The sequence below is a fragment of the Trichechus manatus genome, unplaced genomic scaffold (assembly GCF_000243295.1).
Source record: "Trichechus manatus latirostris isolate Lorelei unplaced genomic scaffold, TriManLat1.0 scaffold00007, whole genome shotgun sequence".
Taxonomy (NCBI): Eukaryota; Metazoa; Chordata; class Mammalia; order Sirenia; family Trichechidae; genus Trichechus; species Trichechus manatus.
In genome coordinates this window covers 14,402,596-14,427,078 of record NW_004443943.1, presented here as the reverse complement: position 1 = coordinate 14,427,078, position 24,483 = coordinate 14,402,596, and the positions used below count along the sequence as shown (strand labels likewise).

Here is a 24,483-nt window from a genome sequence, read left to right as displayed (position 1 = left end):
AATTCACTTTAGTATAAATTATAGCTTTCTTTTAACACTTCTTAGCTATCTGCTAGCAGTCTCAAACCCAAAAGGAAAACTGACTGCCAAATAATCTATGAAAACTATTGAAGTTTTTTACTTCTCCAGATATTTCTAACTCCACATCTTTCTTTTGCCTTTTTCATGTTATATGAACTTTTCATGACTAAAAAGTCTGTGCACAATCTTGCTTTGAAATAGGAATATAGCTCTCACTTTCTAAATTGAAACATCGTACTCTTTAAAGGTAATATTAAGAACTGCTTGCAATTCATCTTCTTAGTAGCAATACTATAAATTGGTTCGTTTGGCAAGAAAACTGCAACCTGTAACAAGGACCTATGAAAAGTATTGTACTTTTCAATCCAGCAATCCCACTCTAGCAATATAATCCAAGAAAATAAACAACAAAAAAAATAAACTATCCAAAGATATTAACAATAATGCCATTTAAAAAGGGGAAAAAAAAAACAGAAGCCCTAACAATCATACAGTAAGCAAACCATGGTATTCATCCTGATAGCATATTACCTATACAGTTTTTTAAAAGACTGTATAGACTGTACAGACTGTACCAGTTGACACATAAAAACTGTATTTGTGAAAAACCAGACCACAAAATAGTGTGAAAGCACTGAGTACAACTATGTGCATATATGCACACTGACCTGTGCATATGTACACTGACGTGTGCATATGTACATGTATACATTAACAAATCGAAGACAATTTCCAGTAAATCATCTGAAAAAGATTTTTTTCCAATAAAGCTACTTAAATTTAAGATGAAAAGTACTATTACACTTATTTAAAATAAATTTAATTTTTAATTTTAAATGTTTTAATTTTAAACTTTAATTATTTAAATTCAAGAAAATTAAAACCACAGGAAAAAATATCTTAACAACTCACTGATGATGCTAGCAACAATCTAAAATTCAAACTATAATTAACCTTGTGTATGAGCTGAGGGGATTATTAGTCCCTGGACTAATTTAATCAACTTTTCTCAAAGTAGTTTTTTTCCCCCAAAGTGGTTGTTTATTAATGAAATAATGTATCTACCACTATTCAAACCTACATCTGTGAACCTTTAAAAATTTAAGTTGCCCAACTAACTGGTTTTAACCAGTATATCAAACAATTACCTTCTTCCTAGGTCTCTGGATGAATACGATAAGACTGGTTTCCTGTTTCAGAAGTCTGCTGCTGTTAAAATACACACACACACACATAAACACACAGAGCTAAGGTTTTGCTCCCATTTAAAAAACATCTAAGACTGATCACAAATCAAACAAAATATGGATATTTACATAACAGCTTTCAAAAAGATCATCAGCACAACCACATGCATCAGACACACTTGACTTAAGCTAAACACTAACTCTTAATGTTCTACAGCAAAATTGTAATAAGTACATGAAAGAATATATGTTAAAATTTTAATGTTGAGACTTAAGTCAATCCAGTACTATCATAAAGTACATAACAGAGTACATTTAAAGCTCTAATCTTTGTATTCAGTGTTAGATTTGTTATAAATTACTAATGAAATATCATTCTACTATAAAAGCCATACCTTTACTATTTATTTTATCAGAAGCCATTACCTAAAACACTATATTTTGGCTACTCTATAATTATGCAAAAATAACCTAAGGTCACTAACTTTTACAGCAAAAAGACAAACAGGTAAGGGGTGCAGAGATGTCATGGGACCCAGCAGTAGTTTGAGAATAAAGGTCTAGTAATATCTGGTGCTAATTCACCCAATATTAGCAAATTGCATTCTGAAAAGAGTCCAAGATTCTCATCTATACTAAATCTTGCAGATGCTAATCTAACAACATTCAAAAGCTACCACACAAAAGGTGCAAATAAACCAAAGTTCTAATACAAATGTGTCTCTAATAACTAGAATTTTTTCCTAGCAATTAAATCAAAACTGCAAAATACTGAAATTTACTCATAACAGTAAAAATTTACCTTTCAAAGAAAGCTCTGTTAACTTGGAACCACCTTAAAAGGGAAAAGTCCCTAACGAAAATATGCTAGATGACTTCATTTTATATTTAGCTTTTAATATAATATAGTCGAGTTTCTTTTTTTCATACTTTAAATCTAGGAAATCATCTGAAAAATGACTTGCTTTTTTTTCCATTTGGCAAAAGTAGTTTTCTTTAAGTTCAGTATTTTAGTAGAGAAAAACAACATGAACTAGAAATACATGTGGATTTCAAAATATGAAAGCACACATATTACATTCATTTCGATATTGGTAAGAATCATATTACTGATAATTACCTTGTTCTAATATTGTAAAATATCATTTGGCATAAGAAAGTTCTCAAGAAAAACAAAACAATGTCAACATAATAAATAAAACAAACCAGACTGAAATTAATCAGATCCTACTAAGCCCAATGTGCAATTCTTAAGGACTTCTATTGAGTGGATATCGACTAGACAGCACCTAACAACAACAACGTGTAACTTGACAAAACCAAACATGCAACTTGGGGTGAAAAGAAAATAAGTTATAGAAATAACTTCTGTAATGGTTCAAAATGCTAGAGAATTTCAAACAGAAAAGTTCATTTACTAGAGTACAGGTAAGAAATAATCAAGCCAATCAGGGAAGAAAGCTGTCAATCTGAAAAATACTTAAAGCAAATCTTTACGTAACTTATATTAAATCAGTTCCCTAAGTTCTGTAGTAATGAATTCCCTTATTTATCAACTTTTTAAGGATTAGAGTTTGAAAACATCAGTATCTTATATAACTTAACCTTATATTAAAATATAAATATTCAAACAATCTACTAAAAGCAAAATGAATAAAAGCCAGGGTTTCATTACACAATCTTTAGTTCTCAACTAGTACCTTTGTATTTTAGTAGAAAAAATATAAGCTCCAACATAACTATTATTATTTTTGCAAAGCTTAGAATTTTATATTACTCTTAAAAATCATACTTAATAGATAATTCCAAAAACAGAGGTGTCAAAACCACTTATATCACTAGATTATCTTTTTAACTTTTTCCTACATTTGAGTAACAGATGGCAGGCCTCAGTTCTTGGACACTATACAATAATCACAATCTGTGTGACCTTTTCAGTATTAAAAAGAATCCAAATACCTTAATAACCAGCACCTTGGTGTATTTTAAAGTATTACATATAATCTTGACAACAACAGACAGAAACTTGATACGCACAATCTTTTCATACCTTCAGTACACTGTTATTTATTTTATATAGATTTCCTACAACTAGTCCATGAAAACTAGTCAGACACTAAACTGTGTCCTGGGTTTCCAAAAAAAAAAAACATACACACTCATAAGCAAAATATTTTTGCCATCACCACGTTTTTATCAGCTTCCAAGAAAATACATAATACCACACCTAAACTAAAAGCTCCTTCAGTTAAGAGTGGAAACAATTTTGTTTCATTTGAGAGAATGTTACTCTAAAAAGTAATTTTGTTTAAAAAAAGGAAGAGTTTGTTTCTATCTCAATTTTTTTTCTAACAATAAGAATGAAAAAACGAATATATTTCATTGATAATTATCATTGAGCTAAATAAGGTTATTTTCCTCTTTTAGTATCTGACATTTAGAAATAAACTAACATGCAATTTTTTGCCAACAAAAACTAGTACTGATTATAAATGCAAATGCACAGCAAACCATCAATTAATATCATCAATTACCTAGATAATTACGCAAATATAAATCATATTCAAAATATGCTCCAGGTAACAGTCACATCATGACGAGCAATAAATACCCTTTCTGATTAAGGAAAGGAAAGCAACAGAGTTACAACCACTTTGTTATAAAAATGATGTGATAGTTTATTCAAATTACTTCTATACCCACTTTAATTTCAACACAATATTCCTATAATAGAAAAACTGATACATCAAAAACGTTCAGATAAATATTATTTTGCTTTACTTAAGTAAAATATGCTTAAATTTCTAAATATGCAATAGCTTTCTTATAAGTGAAGGGGGGAGCTTCAAGACTCCAACATTTCAGCTATTTCAGATCATGATTTTGTGAATCAAAATTGTGAAAATCTTTCCTAATATTTAGGTCATCTTAAACCCACTTAAAAAAAAAAATCACAAAATAGCAGAAAAATATTAGTCAGAAATTGAAAAACAAGCTTAATGTATAACTACAGAGAAATAATATTACTGATGACTTCATTATTTAAAATAATTAAGGCAACTATTAAGTGCTATGGAAAATGTGTTAAAGAAATAACACACCTTTGAATTCACCATAATCAACCAGACTTTACAATATATACATACGAACAAAACTAGAAGTTATTATGGAAACATGAAAGTGTAAAGAAGTAGGAAAACGGGTGATTTTTAAAAAATTCTCTTTAATGAGTCAACTTTTTATAAAAGAAATTTTCTTAAGTAGAGTTGGCAAATGGAGTTTATTCATATACTGAAATTATAACCATATGCCTTATTCAATTAAATTACAGCAATGAATATTTGTTTTTCTTATATAAATCTGAAGCTATCATTTGATTACCTGGTTTTAAAATATTTATCAATCTCTCTGAATATCTTCAGCTAACTGGGCTCCTTCCTTCTATCTACCCTACCTCAGATCCATCTTGCATGCAGCTCTCTTATTCTTCCTGCGGTTGGACTCATATATGTGCAACACAATGTTATATAGATGAGATCATACCATTCACACCTCCCGGATGCAACTGAGTAATAGATGATGGAGTGGAATATTCCTTAAACAAATTAAATAGTGTGTCATTACCCAGTGCTTGGTCTAGAATGCGCTTATGTTAGAGAAAACATATAAAATATAGATGGGTGGTTGTAACTTTAGAAATCATTAAAAGAAAACATCTACAAAACAAAAAAAACCTCTTATAATTTCAAAAGGGATCACAAAACTCAGTCAAAACTTGAATTTCATAAGAATTTCAAAAATAAGGCCTTGGCATTTTACTCTGTGAGCAAAGTAAGGCAAAGTAAATTGTAAAATCAAGCAAACAGAAAAAAATCATAGCAAACAATCTATTCCTAGAACACTTTCGTAATTATGTTTGTCTGCCCTAAAAAAAAAAAAAAAATTCAGTATCCACTAAAGTTATTTATTCCCTTGGCACCCACCTTCCTATCCCTGGACTAATCTAAACTTCTATCCCAATTTTTTCCTAAAAACTTCACCATTTATATGAGCTTTTAGTTTAGATAAAGTACTTTAATTCAAAAGGCTGACAGAAAATCTAGGGCCTAAAAATGAATGTAATACATGCATCAGGGACTCCTTAGTCAAGCCTTGTTTATCTGGGAAGATTTGAAAAGTTTCTATCACTTGTCAGAAATTTGCCATTTTATGTCAGCACTTTCAACCTCACCATGTCTGACTACAGCAAAAGCAGATTTAGAATAAATAAGTATAAGGTTAAAGAATGCATTAAGTAATAACAACAAAAAGTATACTAAGGAGCAAAGTAACTCTCAATAGCTCAACAACTACATAATTAAAGGAAATAGATAAGGATTACTTTAAAAAGTACTGGCAATATAAAAATGAGAAAAGGTACTTTCTTTTAACAAACTATATCCATCCTGTTAGAGCAGTTCTATGTAACATCCTTCTGAATACCACATATGGTGCATTACACCTACAAATGTTTATTGAAAACATCTTCAGCCTTTTCTAACAGAAGTTCAAAGCAACACTTTCACAACCAGCCAAATAACACATGAGCCCTCTTCAAATAAACTTTTTTTGCTACTAGGGATACCTTTTGTGGACAAAGTTCTTATTATAAATACTGGCCTAGCAGCAATCAGTAAACCGATCTAGGCCTAGCTCCATCACTTAGAGCAATTTGATCCTCTTAAATACCCCAACCTAAGGGCAACGGTACTTTTATCAAATTCTATACTTACCTTACTATGTACCATAAACTTTACACCTCTGAGCCAGGGTTTCTCAACCTTGGCAGTATTGGCCATTTTGGGCCGGATAATTCTTTGTAGTGGGGAGTCGTCTTGTGCATTGTAGGATGGTTAGCAGCATTCCTGGTCTCTACCTGCTTAGATGCCAATAGCAACCCACACCTCAGTACAAACAAAAAATGTCTCCAGATATTGTTAAATGTTCCGGGGTGGGGGTTGCTACAGAATCACCCCAGTTGTTAACCAATGCTCTTTATTAAAAAAAACCACCTAACCTACACCCCTAACAAACCTAAAAAAAAACCCCACAAGGATTTTTATCCCCATGTTAGAGATGGGAAACTGAGATTCACTAAGGTTATGTAGTGTGTCCTTTATTACACAGCTGACAAGTGGCTATGCAAAGATTTAAGTTAGATCTAGCTAACTCCCAAATCTATGCTCCTTCCATTCTGCCTTTCTAAACTCATTGCCCAATCTATAAAGTTAGGATATTTGCCATGCTGAGTTACTTAGTGTTTGTGGATCAAATAAGATAACGTATATACAAATTCTATTAACATAAAGGAGAATAACATTAAGAATTTCCTTACGGGGCAGATAATGTAATACAGTGGTCCTCAGATCAGCAGTATCAGCATCACTCGGGAACTTCCTAAAAATATAAATTCTCAGCCCCCAACCCAGACCTAAACTGAATCAGAAACTTTGAGGGTAGGTCAAGCAATCTGTGGTTTAACAAGCCCTCCAGGTTATTCTGATGTTCTCTGAGTTCAAGAACCACTGATGTAACATAATGATAAAAATACTGCACCAAGTACCAAAAAACCTGCATCCTACTTTGGACTTAATATTGTACTAGTCTGTAACAAGTTCCTGATTCCATCAGAGCTATGACTGCTAAATTGCAAAAAAAAGGATAAGTAATATTTGCCCTGTCTACTCAATAAGGTTGCCTCTTTTTATCTTAGAAAAATCAAATGAGAAAGGGCTTTGTTAATCAAAAAATACTTAACAAATATAAGTCACTCTAACTAATTTTATTACATTAGTTAAAAAGAAAAAAAAACTTTACTGAAGCCCTCATAGCTTTCAAAAATGATTAAGTCAAAATGTTGAATAAATTTTACAACATTTTACAACCCTGGCAAAGCACCATTTTCACGTTATGGGAAAAAAACAGAAAAGCATTCCATTATATCTCTAACAGACTCAGAAAAAAGTAATTAATAAAAACACTAAAAAAAAAAAAAAAAAAAAACGAAATTCAGGTTTAATTATTTCCCTCAGACTTTATTTTAAAAGTAGAAAAAAGTTTTCAATTCTATCTAAATCTCCAATCAGTGCAGAGTAGCTAGAATACTCAAAAAGAACAGCCTCAGTAATTCAAGAAAGCAAGAGGATTTTAAATGGAAAAAAAAAAAATGAATACATTTCAAAGGAAAAAGTCATTTGCAACTTTGAACACATATGCTATATTTATGTCACTTTGAGAATACATCTGACTTAAAGAATACCTGATTTAAATCACAATACATTTCATAACTTATTAACTACATCCTCTTCAAAAGATCAAAAATACAGAAGATATAAAATTAGCAGAATGCAATCCTTGCAATTATAGTACTACTAAAGAAGAGAAAACTTTATTGTGTTTTATCCTAAAAATCTACAGAAATCAAAGGAAATAAAAGTCAAATGTATCATTAAGGCCTCTAATAATACTGAATCAACTATAAACTCTGGGTAGTGATATAAACTTTGGGTAGTGATAAAGCAAAAATAAATACGTGCATGCAACATTAAAAACGAGAAAAGAATGAGCTTTAGACAATTCAACTTTGCCCAGATGACGTAAAAATGCACAGTTCAATTCTACAACCTAGACTTGGACCAAAATTACAACAAGTTTAACACCTAACAAAATACACAGAAAATTACATTAAAATCACATAATCAGATAGTCACATACAGAATTAGACAAGGTGCCATTCATTCTGCAATGCAAAACAAATAAACAAGTCAAAAACTCACTGAAAATCAAGTGCTTCATTATTGAGGGTACTGGGAAACAGCCAGGAAACCAGTACAGCCAAAGGGGGAATAATGATCCCTATGCACGCTTTATGGCTTTTACTGGACAGGCCTCAAGCTTATTCTACCCTTCCCCATACTTGGTAAGAATATATGAAGAAAGAATCCTTTAGCTCTTTCTTCTTATTTCTAGGGCCTAAAATTACATTAATAATCTAGGTCAAATGTGAAAATGGGACCCAATAATACAGATGTTTAACACTAAATTTAAGCTCCTGTATTATATTAATGTACAGCCAGATGATATTAAGTGCAAGTTTTATTTAATAAATGTAACTTGTCATTCAAAGTTGCATGACTCCTCTAAAAAAGTGAACTGAAGGTAACTGCATTTTCTAATCCTAAGAAATACACCTCCAGGTTGATAAAAAGTTTACATAACCCTCACATCCTACATTAAAAGTTTTATTTCATTTGAGGCTGAAATTATTCTTTGTAAATAAAAACACAGTATTTAAGCTGACCTGTCTTTGAAAATCAAAATTTTACATTATAACAAATTTTTATTTAAAAAATTCTACTTCATTATGCCATAATAATAATAATAATCTTACCTTATTATTTTAAAGCAAATACTTTTTGATTAGCATGACTAATTTTTCTTTGGTCAATAGTATGAATGAGCAGAGCTTTACATTCTATTTGTGATGCAACAGCAAAATCAGACGCTACACTTTGAAGTCCAAAAAGAATACCTCTATTTTTAAAAACACTCAAAGCTTGAATCAATTAAAATTCTAACATGTCTAAAACTGAGGAAATTCAGTTACAATCAGTTTTTCCTCCATAAATGAAAACACAAAAATAATCCCTCGCACATGGGTAATCTGAAATTATAATCTTAACAAAAGCAGCAGCTACCATTTATTAAGTATTCACAATGCACCAGGTACTGTGCTAAGTGCCTTATTTATATTGTTTCATTTATTCTTCAAGATAAACTTTATCTGGTAGGTACCATTAATATCCCCATTTTATAGATAAAACAGGCTGAGAAAGGTTAACTAACCTACTTAAAAGTCATTCAGCCACTATGTGCAAGAGTGAGGATTTCAACCTACGCCGTCTGGCTCCAGAGGCCACACTGCCTCCCTAAAATTTAAAATGAAATGTTATATACATTTGAGATGTAGGAAAACCAATACTCAACATTTTAAAGAAATGTAAATAGATTCAACCATATTTGAAAATCATAAAACAGCATCATCCAAGGTAATCTCTTCTCTCAAAGAGAAGAAAGTTCATTTATAAGAAACATTAAGAGGATTTGCTAACTTTGTATTTATTTACATATGTATATACAGAGGACTCAAACACTTGTAAGAGCCATTGTCCATGTTTGAAGTGGTGACTACTGATGATAATTATATGTGTAACCACTTAAAATGTAATTCATAAACAGCCTTCTTTTCCACACTACATGCAGGTCAACAATATTCTTTCGCTGGCAGGTGCAACAACCAGTACCCATCTGTCAGTATTCTTAACATTGCCAGTAAAGTATACACCTAACACCCTGAAAATGACCACCAGCATCTCTTAATGCAAACTGTTGTACATGAAGATAGTTTACCTTAAAAGTATTGAACTAAATTAAAACTTTTCATCCAGAATCAATTTACCCCTACATTATATTCATTCTTCTTATATTAATATTTGCCAAGAGTCTTTTTTAATCTAGTGCAAATTATTTTAAGAGTCAAACTGCTAATACCTGTTCTGCAACCAATGAAAAAAATTTGAAAAATTAGGGGAAAGGTGAATAGTCAAATCCAATATACTAATTTCACTCCTTCCTAGCAAATAAAGTATTTTACATTAGTGAATGCATATACTCAACACAATAGAGACAACCATCATTCAAGACCGAAACACTTTTTACCACCTAGTAAAGAATACGTGTGGTAGTAATCTGGCCTTCATAAAAGAATTAAGGAAATCAGTTTTCTCAGCTATTCTTATCAATTTAGGTTATTTCGTCTAATCTCAACATTACTAGTATCTCTGATAGCAACTACACTAATTTCAAAGCTACTAAATAGAAAGCAATTGCAAAACAGAACTGAATATTTACTGAAATCATTACTGACCCCAATCTCACAAATTGATAGAAATGTCAAGAGTCACTATCCTTACAACAAATCCCATCATCTTTTCTTAATGAATTCAGGCCACAAAACGAATTCTCCAATGCTGTCCTTGGTGAAAATCAAGTTTGTCTAACCAAAAAAAACGGAGGGGGGAGAGTGAGAAAAAAAAGGAAACAGAAATGAGGATTAATAGGTTCTACGGAAAAGTACTTCAGAAGGGCTTTTAACCCATTGTTCTCTAAAGAAAAAAAAAAAATACATAGTATGCAATTGATTTCTTATACTACCGTTAATAATATATCTTCTGGAAGCTAAATCCTTACAGTATGAAAAAAGCCTAACATTTCAAGTAAGTGAAAAACCATCATAAGCATATATACTTCTAAATTTCTCCTTGAAACTGATTTCACATACAATATCAATATAAAGATTTCCTACTTTAACTTACTAAAAAGACCTTGAAATAAAAATTAAAAATATAGACTATGTTTACTGAAAATTAATTAATGTTGAAATTTTGTGAATTAATCTTCTCATAATGAATATTCCTCCATTAAAAGTCACTGAAGCGATTACGTCGTAAGTGGCTTAATAATTATTAAAAAGTATTAAGCTATCATCAAACAAGCAAACAGCAAATGGGGGCAAATTTCAAAATGAGACCATATGAAAATAAGAAATGAAAAGCTCTCCACTTCCAAAAAGTGAAAAATTTTGTAACACTAAAAGGTTTGTATATTTTACACGGTTATTATGAGAAAGTAGATACACTGCTCCATACAAAAATTTAAAAACCAGCTACTTCTCCCAGGTTGTTAAAATAAAATCTAACAGCTAATACACACAAATACATTCTTTCTCTATCGTCTTTCTAAAATTAAGTTTAAAATTAAGGTGGCTACTTCTCACCATATTTTATGATCTTTAATCATTTAGCGTTTATTTAGTACTTTGAAGACACTTAAAATCTACACTGATGACTGTATTGTGCAAACTTTTACAATGGACAGCAATAAAATCCCTTTCTCCTTATATCAAGTCATATAAACTACAAATTACTCCTCTCAGATGTACTTTACTCTTGAATAAGCTTTATGAAAATAAAGTTTGTAAATTATTATATAACAATTAGGTGGCCCAATCATGTTGTCCACGAAAGAAATACAACTTAACAAATACAAAACAATATAAAATACTAGCTATTCAAAAAAATTTTTTTAATTCACAATACAATAATTTTAATAATCACTTATCTTGCAAGAGAGAAACTCATAATGTAGCTAACTTCAATAATCGCTGTACTCCCTGTAAATTACAAACATTCCCTACGATGGTTAAATTTTACTAGAGGAAAACCTATCAAGCAATAAACAGAAGCCTCAAGTTTTCATGTAACCTAAAGACACTAAATATTTTATTGTCTCACATTCAGCACTACTTTCCAGACTAACGTGAAGAATAAAACCCTACCAACACATTATTTTTAGAATAATCCAAGTTTGCAAACTTTAAAACTGAGTATTCTCCTCTGATTATGAGAAATCACTTCATTATTAATCTTTATTAGATAAAAAATGTTCCACTCACTACCTTCATAAAGGAATTTAACTTTTAACATGCTTGACTGCAGAAATCGATATTGTAATTTACCAAAGTCTTTAATGGCCATTTTAACACCACCACCCCCCCAAAAAAAAAAACAATAAACAATAAGTGAAACCAAGTAAACCAAAGTGCTTTGTTATATCAAAATTATTGGGAGTGCAACTATCAAAAAAGCAAGCCAATCAGTGACTTTTTCCTTAGTGACTTTTTTTTCATCTCGACATTTGGCTCAATAAAACCACAACTCTAGAAATTAAGTGTTATTAGTCATTTGATGCAATATTTGATATGGCTTTCTATGCATACCATAACTAAGTACAGTGTCAGAGAAAGTTTTAAGTGACATAAATTTCATGTGTAGAGGCCCACATACTCTGAAATCAAAGGAGAAATTGCCAGTCACCTCACTGCTCACATGTAAGAACCTGGTAGAATAATTTTAAAGCCTTACAACCCTGTTAACAACTTAAAATCAAGTGGGAAAAGTAAAAATATAAACACACTTGAATGCTGAAGGAAATCTAAGTCACTACCAGACGACATTTTAATTACTTTTTTGAACAGGGACTTTTTTTTACAAAATTAAAAGACATTTAATAAATGTGTTTCTACGTATCTAGGTGACTGTCATTAATTCACACCAACAGTAGACTGCTTCTGAAACAAGTCATAAATCAGAAGAGCTTTTCCATAGTAATTATGTTTTGGGCAAGCGGATCAAATTCACCCTTGGTAAAGTTTTTCAGTTAATGCAGACTCCAAAATTTCCAAATATTCCTTTAAAAACTTGCTTTTAACTTACTAGAAAACTATACTAGAGTTTTGTATGTTGTAAAGCTACTTCTTCAATAACATTTATCCTCATTTCAAGAGAACTGTGGGCAAAATTAGCTGTGCACATTTATGTACAGCTAACTACCTGAAAGGAATAAAAGCTCTTCAATATAAAACATACTCTTCAAAAAAAAAAAAAACTATTCCCCACAATTTTTAGCACATTAGTGTCAATGCTACCTTTAAGCAAAATTCTTATTGGCATTTACTAAAAAAAAAATTTTATTAAGAATATCTTATTAATACTTACATAATTACATACTTTTAACTGACTACCGCCACTGCTACAATTAACATCATCATATTTTTGGTCTTAATAAAAGGTCTTGCCAGAATTAAAATGCTTCAGTCATTTCAGGCCAATAACTTAATTGTTTTCACACACTTTATACATAGGCCTACCATTAACTCTCAATTTCTGCAAAAAAAAGAACTCTATCCCCATCCTTGATCAAAACTAGTTTGTTTTACCTGAAACTGCAAAAGCTAATAGTTTTTGATAACCACTATCTTTTGAAGTACAAAGGCCTAACTTTTAGACACCCAAAGCTATGCACCGTTAAAATTCTTGGTTTCTATCTTATTCAACGAGCTGACTCAATAAATTTAGTACATTGTATGAAGAAAAGTTAACATTGTACCTACGATCTGATGGTGGAGTAATGCACTCTCAACAGCAATTTTGGATATTAGCTGGTAAATTACACTTGACATTCTACACAAGTCATTAAAATTAACGGATACTCATAGGTGTAGAGGACCTGAAACCTAAATAAGATAAGCAGCAATTGTGGCATCACAATGATACTTAAATTTCAAGTGAGAACTTAAGTTTAATCTCCACAATCACCATTTGCTACACACAATACCCTTGGAACCTAGAGGACATTATCATTTGGGATCAAAAACTACTCAATCTCCATTCTATTACACCTGACAAGGGCACTGAACATACAATGCTATTGAACTGCAAATCTCATGCCCATCAGGAAAGAAAAAGGCAAATTTAACAAAGATCTAATAAGAGCGCCTAACAAAGTCTATTGTGCCTCTATTGATTTCAAACTACCAAAGTTCTAAATGCAGTTAAAAGTTGTAATTAACTTAGTTTAAACATACAAAACTAGTTTTGCCCTCAAATGCACACCAGACAGGCGGAAAATGATTCTGCTTCTAAAGTTATGCAAATCAGTCTGCAATTCATATTTTAAACGAATCTATTAATGCAACCCAGGAAGCTAAAAACAATCACTGCAAGATTCTGATGCAATACGCGTACGTGCAACACTAATTTTCATTTTAATCTGATCTATACCCTTGATCCAGGGCCTAGGCCAAGATTTAATCGAAATATGCTCAACCTCAAAGCGTCTACTTTTTGTTCATTTAGTAGACCGGATTCCCGAGCTCTCTAATCCACTAACAGTGTAGTGTATTCTGTATTAACGGACAATAGCCCCTAGGAAGAGACCGAAGATAGACTAAGAAACCAATCGTGTCTTGACACTTGCAACTAGGCAGGAGTTCCCTCTAGCCAAACACACCCTAGGCTGAATACATTCAAAAGAGACACAAAATACATGATCTAATCTACAAATTCGACCAGGGTTAAACGTTATAGTCACCCAATCTATGAAAAGTATTCCCATCCGTCTACTCCCACGTTCTAAGAGAGAGTGACAGAAAGGCAGAGAAGGAGCAGCCGCAGAAATGGATACAGGTCAAGTCTAAGTCGAATCCATCCTCTTGATATCTCCTTTTGTTTCTGCTAACGATCTCTTTGATGATGGCTGTCATGTCTGGGAGCCTGTGGCTGAAGAAAAAGGAGGAGAGAGATGGCAGAAGCTGCTGGTGGCGGGGCTTCTTCTGCAGGATGGAAATGGCTCTGGACTTGGCGGTAGCTGATGCCCCTCGCTCTGCTGCCGCTTGGCTCTGGACCGCAGCCGGGTAATGGCTGCTGCGGCGGCTGCTGGATGGTTGCAGCGACTGGGCCTGCTTCTCCTCACTAGCCAGAGACCTGGCAGCGGCGGCAGCGGAATGGGGAGAAAACGAATAATCCTCGAAACGGCTGCCTCCGCCGGCGGCCTCCAGAGCCCGGGCCAGGGGGGGACCGGCGGCGGCGGAGGGGAGGTTTAAAACCGGCCCGGGTCCCTGGATGTGCCGCCGCCGCCGCCGCCGCCGTGTTGGAGGCAGTAGAAGGGGAGAGACCAACTCTCCGGCGTTCCCAGTCCTGGAAATGGTGACAGGCGACTCCGACCCCCTCCCCGGAGCTGCAGCCGCCGCGGCCGCCGCCGCTTCTCCCCCCCGCTCCAGGAGCGGGAGGTGCCGCCGCCGCGCCTCAGCCGGCTCCCTCCCGAGCCCACGGCTTCCACCTTCCCTTTCAGGAGAAGCCGAGGAAGACGCTGCACGGTTAGAAAAGGCGACGAAGAGGAGGCAAGAAACACCGCCGCTGCCGCCGCCGCCGGCCGGCCGGCTCCCCGAGGGCGCTGCCCCCGCGGCTGCTCACAGGCGCTGAGAGGGGCTCTGGGCCGCGGCCACCGCCGTCTCTCATCTCCCTCGCCTGAGCCCGGCCTCGCCTTACAGCGGCTCAACTCTCAAACTTCCATCATGGCTGCAGCTTCCGAGAGGAGAGAACTAAGCGCAGCCGTGTCGCGGCGCCCAATCGCATATCCTGCCGCAGTGCACAAAGAGTTCCTCCACATAACCGCGGGCCTGCCCGCCCCCTCCGCCGCCTTGCGGCCAGCCCGGGCGCCTCGGGAGCCCGAGGGGAGGCGGGAGGCAGACGAGATCACGCCGGGGGAGGGCTGGGCAGAGGCGTTAGGGAGGGGGTAGAAGCGGTGGTTCCCGGTGCAAGGGCAGAACCCCCAACCTGCAGGCGCTACTGAGCATGCCCAGTTGACTGCCGGTGGCTCCCTTGGGCTTGTTCCGAGGCGCCCGCCTGTAGCTGCACTTCCCACCGCTGCTTCAGCAGGAACGCAGGGCGGGAGAAACGAAAAAATCCTCCGGCTCTGCCGGGAAACCCAGCAGGAGTCAGAGTAGGCCGCTGCGGAGGAGAACTGAAGATGAAAGCTAAGGTAGCTGCACTGAGGGGTGCCACTGACTCGAGTCTGACGTTACCTGTGCACAGGTGGAAAGGACCAGGTGACCGCGCTGGCCAGTGTATAGGGAAACGCAGGGACGGTCCCTGCAGTGAGGACACCCCTCCCCCTGCCTCCGCCCCCTTCTTTCCTCGGCACCGCAAGTCGTATCACTCCTGTTACACCGTCAGATCACAGTTGTTCGCAAGGATTTGACTGCAGCAGCCTTTGCCGACAGATCCCACTCCTTCACACTCCCACCCCCAGTGTCCTCAAGGTGTCAGTCTTAGCACAAAGAACAACCCCCTATTGTGTCTCCACTGTGTATCTCAACAGGCTGCCTTTCACTGCCCCACCTCCCGCTTCTCCGGCAAGTCGGCTCATTTGCCCTGATAATGAAAGCTCTCAGTCGAGTGCGATGAATAAGAGAGCATCGCCCCTGAATTTCCAGGCCTCAAAAGACAAGTGACTAGATAGGCCGACGGCGGATCTCTGTGAGCCGGATGCACCCTGCAGCCTTTATTGCTCCTCGGGAGAGCAGCCCATCCCTCTTCTCGAGGATCCAGGTCGGTTCACCGGGAGGAACCCAAGCTCCGTCCTTTGAATCCACCTCGCCCCGCCCCTTTTTGGCCGCTGCGAAAACCCGGCTGGGTAGATTGCCCCGGGGCCTACTTCCATGCTCCCCGAGCCGGGCCGTGCACGCTCGAGGCCAGGGCTGCGGACCCGGGTGAGAGATACCGGACCGTAGAAAGACGCAGCCTTGAGAGTAGGCGGAGTCGAAGAGACCTAGGAGGGTTCAAAAAGGAGGTGGAAGGATACATGAGCCACCGTCGGAACTACTTTCAGTGGGAGGTCACGTGTGTTCCTAGTTGGGGAACTTTCCAAATTCCCACTCCCTTATGATAGCTCCAGAGGCAAGTGCTTCGTTTTCTTCGCCTGGAGTGTTCCCGCATCGTACGAGCGGGACCCCAGACTTTGCGAGGCGGCGGCGGGAAAACCGGCTCAATCGAGCTTCCTACGGGAGCGCTGTCGGGACTGGTGCCTGGGGAGCTGGTTACACAAGCACCCCCATCCAAGCACGTGCCCCCGCCTCTCTGCACTGAGGGACGCCGCTGCTGATTCTTGCAAACCACGGGGCAAGAGTTCCCAAAGTGGTCCCACCCCTCGCCTGCTACCCACGGAGCAAGCTAAAAGGCCAAGACTTGAGATTTATTGCTCTGCACCGGCAAACACTGTGAGCTCCCAACCGTGGGAGAAGGGGCTGGGCCTATGGGGGTCTGGCGCATCCTCCTTGCTGGTGCCCTGCCGTTTAGTGCGAACCCATCTGGCCGTATGCACGCGGGGTAAAAGGGTATCTCCTGCTGCGGGCTAGCATGCTGCTTGGTCCACTGATGTTGCAACAAACTTCCAGTCACTAGCCCCGAGCAGGTTAGCGCGCCCCACCTAGTGTATGCTCTGCCAAGTGACTTATCTGGTCGGAAAACCTAGTCAATGGCCGCCAGCCCAGAACAAACCTGTCAAGTCTGCTTACAGTCCGGATTGGTTGACCTATCCCCGCGAGAAAGCTAGTTCAGAAATGCAGAGAACTGTAGCGCTGTGTTTCCCCAACACCGATCGGCTACAAAGCAAGTGGTCCATGTTCTGCTTGGAAAAAACAGGCATCGATCAACACCAGTCTAGGGATTTCTTCCTTTTTAATCTCTTCCCTGGGAAGTGGAACTCAAGGCAACAATTTGAGTCCAGAAGTATTTAACTTGGGAATTCTGAATGTGGTGGGACCAGGCTGAGGCACTGGTTGTTTTTCAAAATTTGGGAGAATGGGAATCAATTTGCATGTGTGTTGCAAGAATTGTGATAGGTGTCTAGGAAGATCTAAAAAGGATTCATGCTGTGAGAAAGAAGGTTATGTAGGTGCTCACATCATAGTTGCAGGCGGCCCCTGAAGATTAGAAACCCCAAGAGACCTAGCTTAAAAGTCACAGGCCATTATCTGACTTCAGGACTACTAATTAAACCAAGGATATTTACAGTGTTCTTAAGAGATCTCTGAGGCTCTATTAAATTTTGCATTTATATACATCATCTTTTAAGATAGCTCTCCAGGAGTTAGCAACCTGCTAGAGCTCCAGTGTTGATACTCAAGGCCAATTTTGTGCATGGTTCTGATCACCTTGGAGGAGGTAGGGAACCAGGTGCAAAAGGAAATAAAGAATCTGGGGAAGAGTAGGAAGAAAGGCCTCCATTTGATTTTCAAAGATGAAAATCCTATCCACACAACTTGTTAGGTGCCCACGTTTCGGGGCATAGTGACCCCATGTGACAGAGTAGAATTGCCCCCATGGGGTTTTCTTGGCTGTAACCTTTACAGAAGCAGATTACCAGGTCCTCCTCTGGAGAAGCCACTGCATAGGTTCACAGTGCCAACCGTTTGGTTAGCAGCCTGAGTGATTAACCATTTGCACCACCACGGCTCCTTTGTGAGTTAAAGATTTCTCTGTTTTGCCAATAACCAAGAATAAGTAGTCCTTGATTTCCAGTTATTCCACTACATTGCTTGGTAACCTAAGTTGTGCCCAATTGAGTATCACCTACTGCTTGGTGGGGAAAGGAAAACTGAAGATGAAGTTAAATGAAGGGAGGTAGAATGGGGAAGGGTAAGATGTCCCACATTTGTTTCTCAGGTTGCTGATCTTGTCCCCAGAGTCCTTCTTATTAGCACTGCCCTGCTCCACCACTCCCCTGTAGCCTATCCTATGTGCAGATTAGTCTCATAGCATGTGAGAAGCTCTGAAATCCCCTTCCTTGGAAGAAAAGGGGTTCATTCCTGTCCCTGTTGGTGTTAGACCTAGGGAGAGAAGCTTCTGTTCAACTCCCAAGGCACCAAGCTCTTCTGGAGCAGAGAGGGTGTACCTCACCAACCCTAAAGTGCTAGAAGATGAAACCAGCCTGCAAGCACTTCCACGCAGCTGAAGGAAGAAAACGGGAAACTGGGTTTTGCTGCTTCTCTGAACATCAGGTCCCTCTACTTCTCTCTAGTGGTGAATGAAAGGATCACCAATGCTGGCAGATATTTGGCCAGTCTGACAGCCACATCAGGTGGTTAGGAGGAGTTGCTGCATAAAAACCTCCTCCCCTTCCCTGTGTTAATTAAGTACAATCCGGAAGAAATACTGCTGTATCCTTTTTCATTTTTTGTTTTTCTTCACTTTTTCCTTGTACCCAAGGGGTCTCCTTACCAAGGTGGTAGAGCCAGGCCCTATCTAAAGTACAGAAAGTTTAAGAATAAATAATAATTTCTTTTCAGTTCAACTGCAAGTATCTGCTTGGCTGTACAAATATTATAAATACAGTGGTTTCCAAGCACTTCAGTACCTTACCTATCTGGATTCAGAATGCCCAAGAGAGAAACAGAAGCTTGTAACAAAGGAAGAATTATATAAAGCTTCAGGGAGACTAACTATATAGAGTAATTAGTGAACATGATAAACCAGCTTTAATTATAGTTTCTAACAGCTGATTCCAAAACTGTGTTGTTAATACACCCAAAGAATGTCCAAAGAAATCTTTGTCTTATTTTCTTCAGTAAGTGAAAATGACCAGCAGCTTGGTGTGCATGATATAAATAGTTGATGTGCTCTTTGTAGGTCCAGCTGCTAAAATGTCTTTGTGTGAACACTGTGATCGCTGCAGTGCCTTTCTCACCTCCCACACACTGACCTTTCAAATAGAGATCTAAATCAATGGCTTTAATTTTTAAGCAATTTTCTCTATTTTTATCTGTTTAACCACTGTTTTCTAAACAATACAGAATAGAAAAATGTAATTATAAGTTTGAATTTAAACAACCTATTCTTCCAAGGGTCCAAAGGCTTTTCCATTATTTCATTTATCCTAATAACAAATATTGCTGTTCTTTCAAGTAAAGATACTTTGCCCGAGATGTTTCTCCAGAATACAGTGCTGTGGGTAATACAAGTAACTATATCCTAAAAGAAAATCTTCCATCATTGTCTATAAGCTTTTCATGTTCTAAATCTTTCCTGGAGCTATTTCAGATGGTGCTGTGTCTCCTTTCACATCTCAGCAAAGAGGTGTGCTGCATGAAATCTTCACTCTCAGATAAACAAACATTAGGCTGGGTGCTCCTGGGGAAACCACAGAACAGACCAGGCATTCAGTGTATCCGAGTGGCACTCAGAAATTATGACCAGAGAGTGGACCAGAGAATGATAGAAAAGACCTGATATAACAAGACAGATTTGGAAAATAATTCTGATATACCAGTAGGTATTGGAGTCATCTAACAGATGCTTCACGGAGCAGCCTGTATTTGTCCAGGTTTATGTAAGGCATTGAGAAGGAAACAAGGTTGACCACTGCCTCACTCCTATGAATCTTTCCCATCAGAAGATCCTTCTGGACTCTGAGGCATCACTTTTTAAGTGATGTACTTAAAAAGACCACCTTTAAAAAAAAAAAAAACTGCATGGGACAAACTGTATTTAAAATATCTTTTTTTGTAGCTTGATGGTACAGGGTCTTATCTCCATTCATTTAATGATTCAATCAAGAAGTATTTGTGAGTCTATTATATGCAGAGCCTAGTGGCACAGTGGTTAAAGAGATTGGCTGCTAACCAAAAGGTTGGTAGTTCGAATCCACCAGCTGCTCCGCCTTTTGGGGCAGTCTACTGTGTCCTGCAGGGTCACTATGAGTTGTAATTGACTCAATGTGTTGTAGGGGAAGAAACATCACAAAGTTGAGTAAAGCAAAAAGTAAGTTTTATTTGGCATACATTCAAAAAGCCAGAAGTGGGAAGCGGACAACCATGCTGCCAGAGCCATGTCTGCCCGAGTCCAAGGAAATATCACAGAACAGACAAAAGTGGGAAAACAGACAAGCATGTTGCCACAGCCATGTCTGCCCAAGTCCAAAGAACCATTACAGAGTCATCAGTGTATATTTACAACTGGGCAAAACTATTGAAAGCTTAGCCTTTTCGCAGATTGGCTAGAAACTGTGATCCTACATTTTGAATCGTCTTTCTTAACAATCATTGGTACAGGTTTCAGTAACGACAGTCAGGAGGGTCTTCATTGGTCCAACAAATTTTTTATTCACTAAATGCTAATAGAAAAAAATAAGAGTGGAAAGTCTTTTGTGTTGTGTTCGATCAGCTTTATGTGAAATTTTCCCTAAAAGATATTTGCCAAGATTATCTTAGCTTTATACCTGGGGCCCAGTTGATGTGTCCTTGCGAGTCCTTGTGAGCCCAGCTCCAGCTGGGTCACATTCTCTATGGTCAAGGAGAGGGAATAAACGATTCTAATATTATTTCCTAAATCAGATGGTAATGGATATTATATGCCAGCACTGTGCTAAGCTCCATGGACAGAGCAATGACTGGAAAATAGGGTTCAGCCTTTATGAATTTAATCTGCCTTTTAAACTTGACTTCACTTCTTTGGCTGACACTGTTGCAACCTCTTCACAGCCTATGGGATAAACTGAAAACAATAGAAAATACCCCTACATTAGATAACTGTTTCAATAATCCATTGCTATATAACAAACTATCCATTCCCTGCTTAAAACAACAACCATTTATTTGCTCGCATTCTGAAATTTGGGAAGGCACAGCTGGGTAGCTCTTCTGCTCCGCATGTTGTCAGCTGGGGTCACATATGTGATTGCTTTCAATTGGGAGTTTGGCTGAAGCCGTCCAAGATGGCTTCACCTACACGTCTGGCACCTCGCCTGGAGTAGCTGGAATGGCTGGGCGCCTCCCTCTCTTCATGTAGTTTGTCATCATTCAGTAGTTCAGCCCAAGCTTTTTTACATGGCAGTTGGGTCCCAAGAGGGTGAAAACAGAAGCTGTAAAGCCTGGGTTCGGAAGTTCCAGAGTCACTTCCATTGGATTGGTCAAAGCAAGTTGCTAGGACAGCTCAGTGTCAAGGGAAGGGGAAAGAGACTCTACTTCTTGACGAAGGAGTGGCATGCATGTACTGGGAAGGGAAGAATTGTTGGCAGTCATGTTTGGAAACACCTCACCATAAGCCAACTTCTGGTCACAACAAGTTATGCCCCTCCCCCCAACACCTGCAAAATACATTCAACTCTCCCCAAAATTATCATTCTGACTGACACTGCCTCTAAGGTCCAGGTGTGAATGAGGCATCGCAGATGCTGCTCCTCTTCATCTGGAGACCTGTGATCTAAAAAGACAGGTTACATATTCAACATGCAAAGCTGAAATAGAGATAGGATAACTGCAATAGACACTCCTGTTAAAAGAGGGAAAGTGGGAGGCACATAGCAGTCACCAGTCCATAGCAATTCTGAAATCCATCCAGGCACAGTCACCCTGACTCTAAGAGTATATTTCTCAATTAGATACTGGTTTGGCTCACTGGGAGTAGTTTCCTAATCCATTGTTCTTGGCTCCCTGGGGTCCTGGATATATCCTTTGAGTCAATCTTTCTTTTCCATAAGAAATTGCCTGCCATTTGCAGTTGAATAGCTCTCTGGGCCTGCTTCCTGCCAATAGAAAGCTGCGGGCCAGAGGCTTTTTTTTTTTTTCATTTTGAACTGTCTCTCTCTTCTTCAGTCCAAGCTGATAATGTTTTATCAGTACAATTCTCATAAACATTTTGTGGGTTTTCTATAACTGTTACTAGGGTTCACTCCTTGCCCACAAAGCAATAGCCATAATTCTTTGAAAAATAGACCTTTCTCTACTTTGGGCTGTCAGGTAGCTGCTATGGGATAGCCCTTAAGATTCTTAGGAGCCGTTTTGTCTAGATGAGAGGGTCTAAGAGGCAATATATATCTTTTAGAGGTCTTAACATAGTCTTAGTTTTATCTTTACCCTAGGCAGGCTTATAGGTTCATTTCTTACTTTGAGAATATTTTGCTGGCTAAAAAGACTGTCCTGTTGTTGTTGTTAGGTGCTGTCTTAGGCTGGGTTCTCTAGAGGAGCAAAACCAGTGAAGCGCACATATAAATATATAGAGAGAAATTTATTTCAAGGAAATGGCTCATGCAATTGTGGAGGCTGGCAAGTCCCAAATCTGCGAGTCAGGCAGTAGGCTGGAGGCTTCTCCTGAATCATATGGTCGCAGGAGCTGACAAACCCAAAATCTGCAGGTCAGGCAGCAGGCTGAAGGCTTCTCACAGCTTCTCACTCCCAAGAACCAGAGGTCAGACAAGGACAATGAGGCAAATGCAGGATCAAGAGAGAGAAACAATACATCTGTTTATATCATGGATGCGGGCCACACCCCCAAGGAAACACCTTTTCCAACTTATTGGCTGCTCACGTCAGATCACAGAATGGGGAGGTGATTACATAGTGTCTGCCAAACCACTGATAATCATAGCCTAGCCAAGCTGACACATAACATTAACCATCACATGTGCCATCTAGTCATTTTCTACTCATAGTGACCCCATGTAACAGTGTAGAACTGCCCCACAGGGTTTTGTTGGCTGTAATATTTATGGAAGCAGATGCCAGGGCTTTCTCCCTTGGAGTCCCTGAGTGGGTTCAAACACCAACCTTTCAGTTAGCAGCAGAGTGCTTACTGGTTTGGCCACCAGCGCTCCTTCAAGACATTGTGTAGGCATTGTGTATCTCCTCTAAATTCTGCTTGAAAACAGAATAGTTCCTTTTTTAACCCTATCTTTGTCTTTTGATACCACTATCACACATCACTAAATGAAGCTGACACTTTGAACATTCTGCCTGAAAATATCCTTAGCCATATCTACAAGTTCATTAATACATCTTCTCTCTTCCATGTTTTACTGCCAACAAGTGTCACCAAATACTTTGCCACTACATAACAACATCTCTCTAGCCTTCAATAGCAATTTTCCCATCACTCCTCCTGACTCCATTAAGAGCCTCCTCATCAGACAAAGGAGACACATCAACTAAATGCAAATGTGGAAAAACTGGTGAATTTCATATAAGGTCTATATCTTACCTTAATTGTCTGGTTGATAATTGTTGTAATTGCAATCCCTGGGTGGGTAAGCACTCGGCTACCAATCAAAAGTTGGCAGTTCCAATCCACCCAATGGTGCCTTGGAAGAAAGGACTGGCAGTCTACTTCCAAAAGATCACAGTCAGTGAAAACCCTATGGAGTACAGTCCTACCCTGGTACACATGGGGTCACCAAGAATTGGAATCAACTTGATGGCAACTGGTTTCTGGTTCATTGTTCTATGGCTGTGTAGGTTGTTAACATTAGGGCAGCCGATGGAGAGCATATGTGAACTCTGTACCATTTTTGCAACTTTTCTGTAAGTCTAAAATTATTTCAAAATAAATGTTTTAAATACTAAATTAAAAAAAAAAAAGAATTCCCTGATTGCCTTTCTAACTTCCTCCCACTGCCTGGTCCCAAAGCCAATGCCACATGTTTTATATTTGTATTATGCCACCATCCAACTTTGAGACACCAAGTTCTGTTATCTATTCTGTATAACAAACTACCCCAAAAGGTAGTAGCTTAAAACAACAACAATCATTTACTTGCTCACCATTCTGCAATACGGACAGAACTCAGTGGTAACAGCTTGTCTCTGCTTCATGTGGTGTCAGCTAGCATAGCTTAACTTTAGCTGGAGAATCCAAGCTGGCTTCAATTAGGCGTCTAGTACCTCAGCTGGAGTGGCTGGAATGACTAGGGGCTAGCTAGACCTATCTCTCCTTCCATAGTCTCTTATCCTCCAGGGGCACACTCCCTCGATGAGCCTCTCTCTTCAGCAGGATAGTCAGACTTCTTT

The 24,483-nt window shown here is 38.2% G+C and overlaps 1 protein-coding gene across 3 annotated transcripts in view; it reads right to left on the bottom strand.

The window, feature by feature from the left end:
* PTEN (phosphatase and tensin homolog) overlaps positions 1–15,411 on the bottom strand; it is a 114,115-nt gene extending 98,704 nt beyond the window's left edge. Inside the window, exon 1 of one of the 3 annotated variants that reach the window (XM_004369902.3) lies at positions 14,331–15,411. In XM_004369902.3, the coding sequence (XP_004369959.1) occupies positions 14,331–14,409 (79 nt within the window). In that variant the 5' untranslated portion in view covers positions 14,410–15,411. The remainder of the gene's footprint in view (positions 1–14,330) is intronic. The other 2 variants (XM_023739730.1, XM_023739736.1) reach the window with 2 other exon arrangements.
* Positions 15,412–24,483: the final 9,072 nt, after the last annotated feature.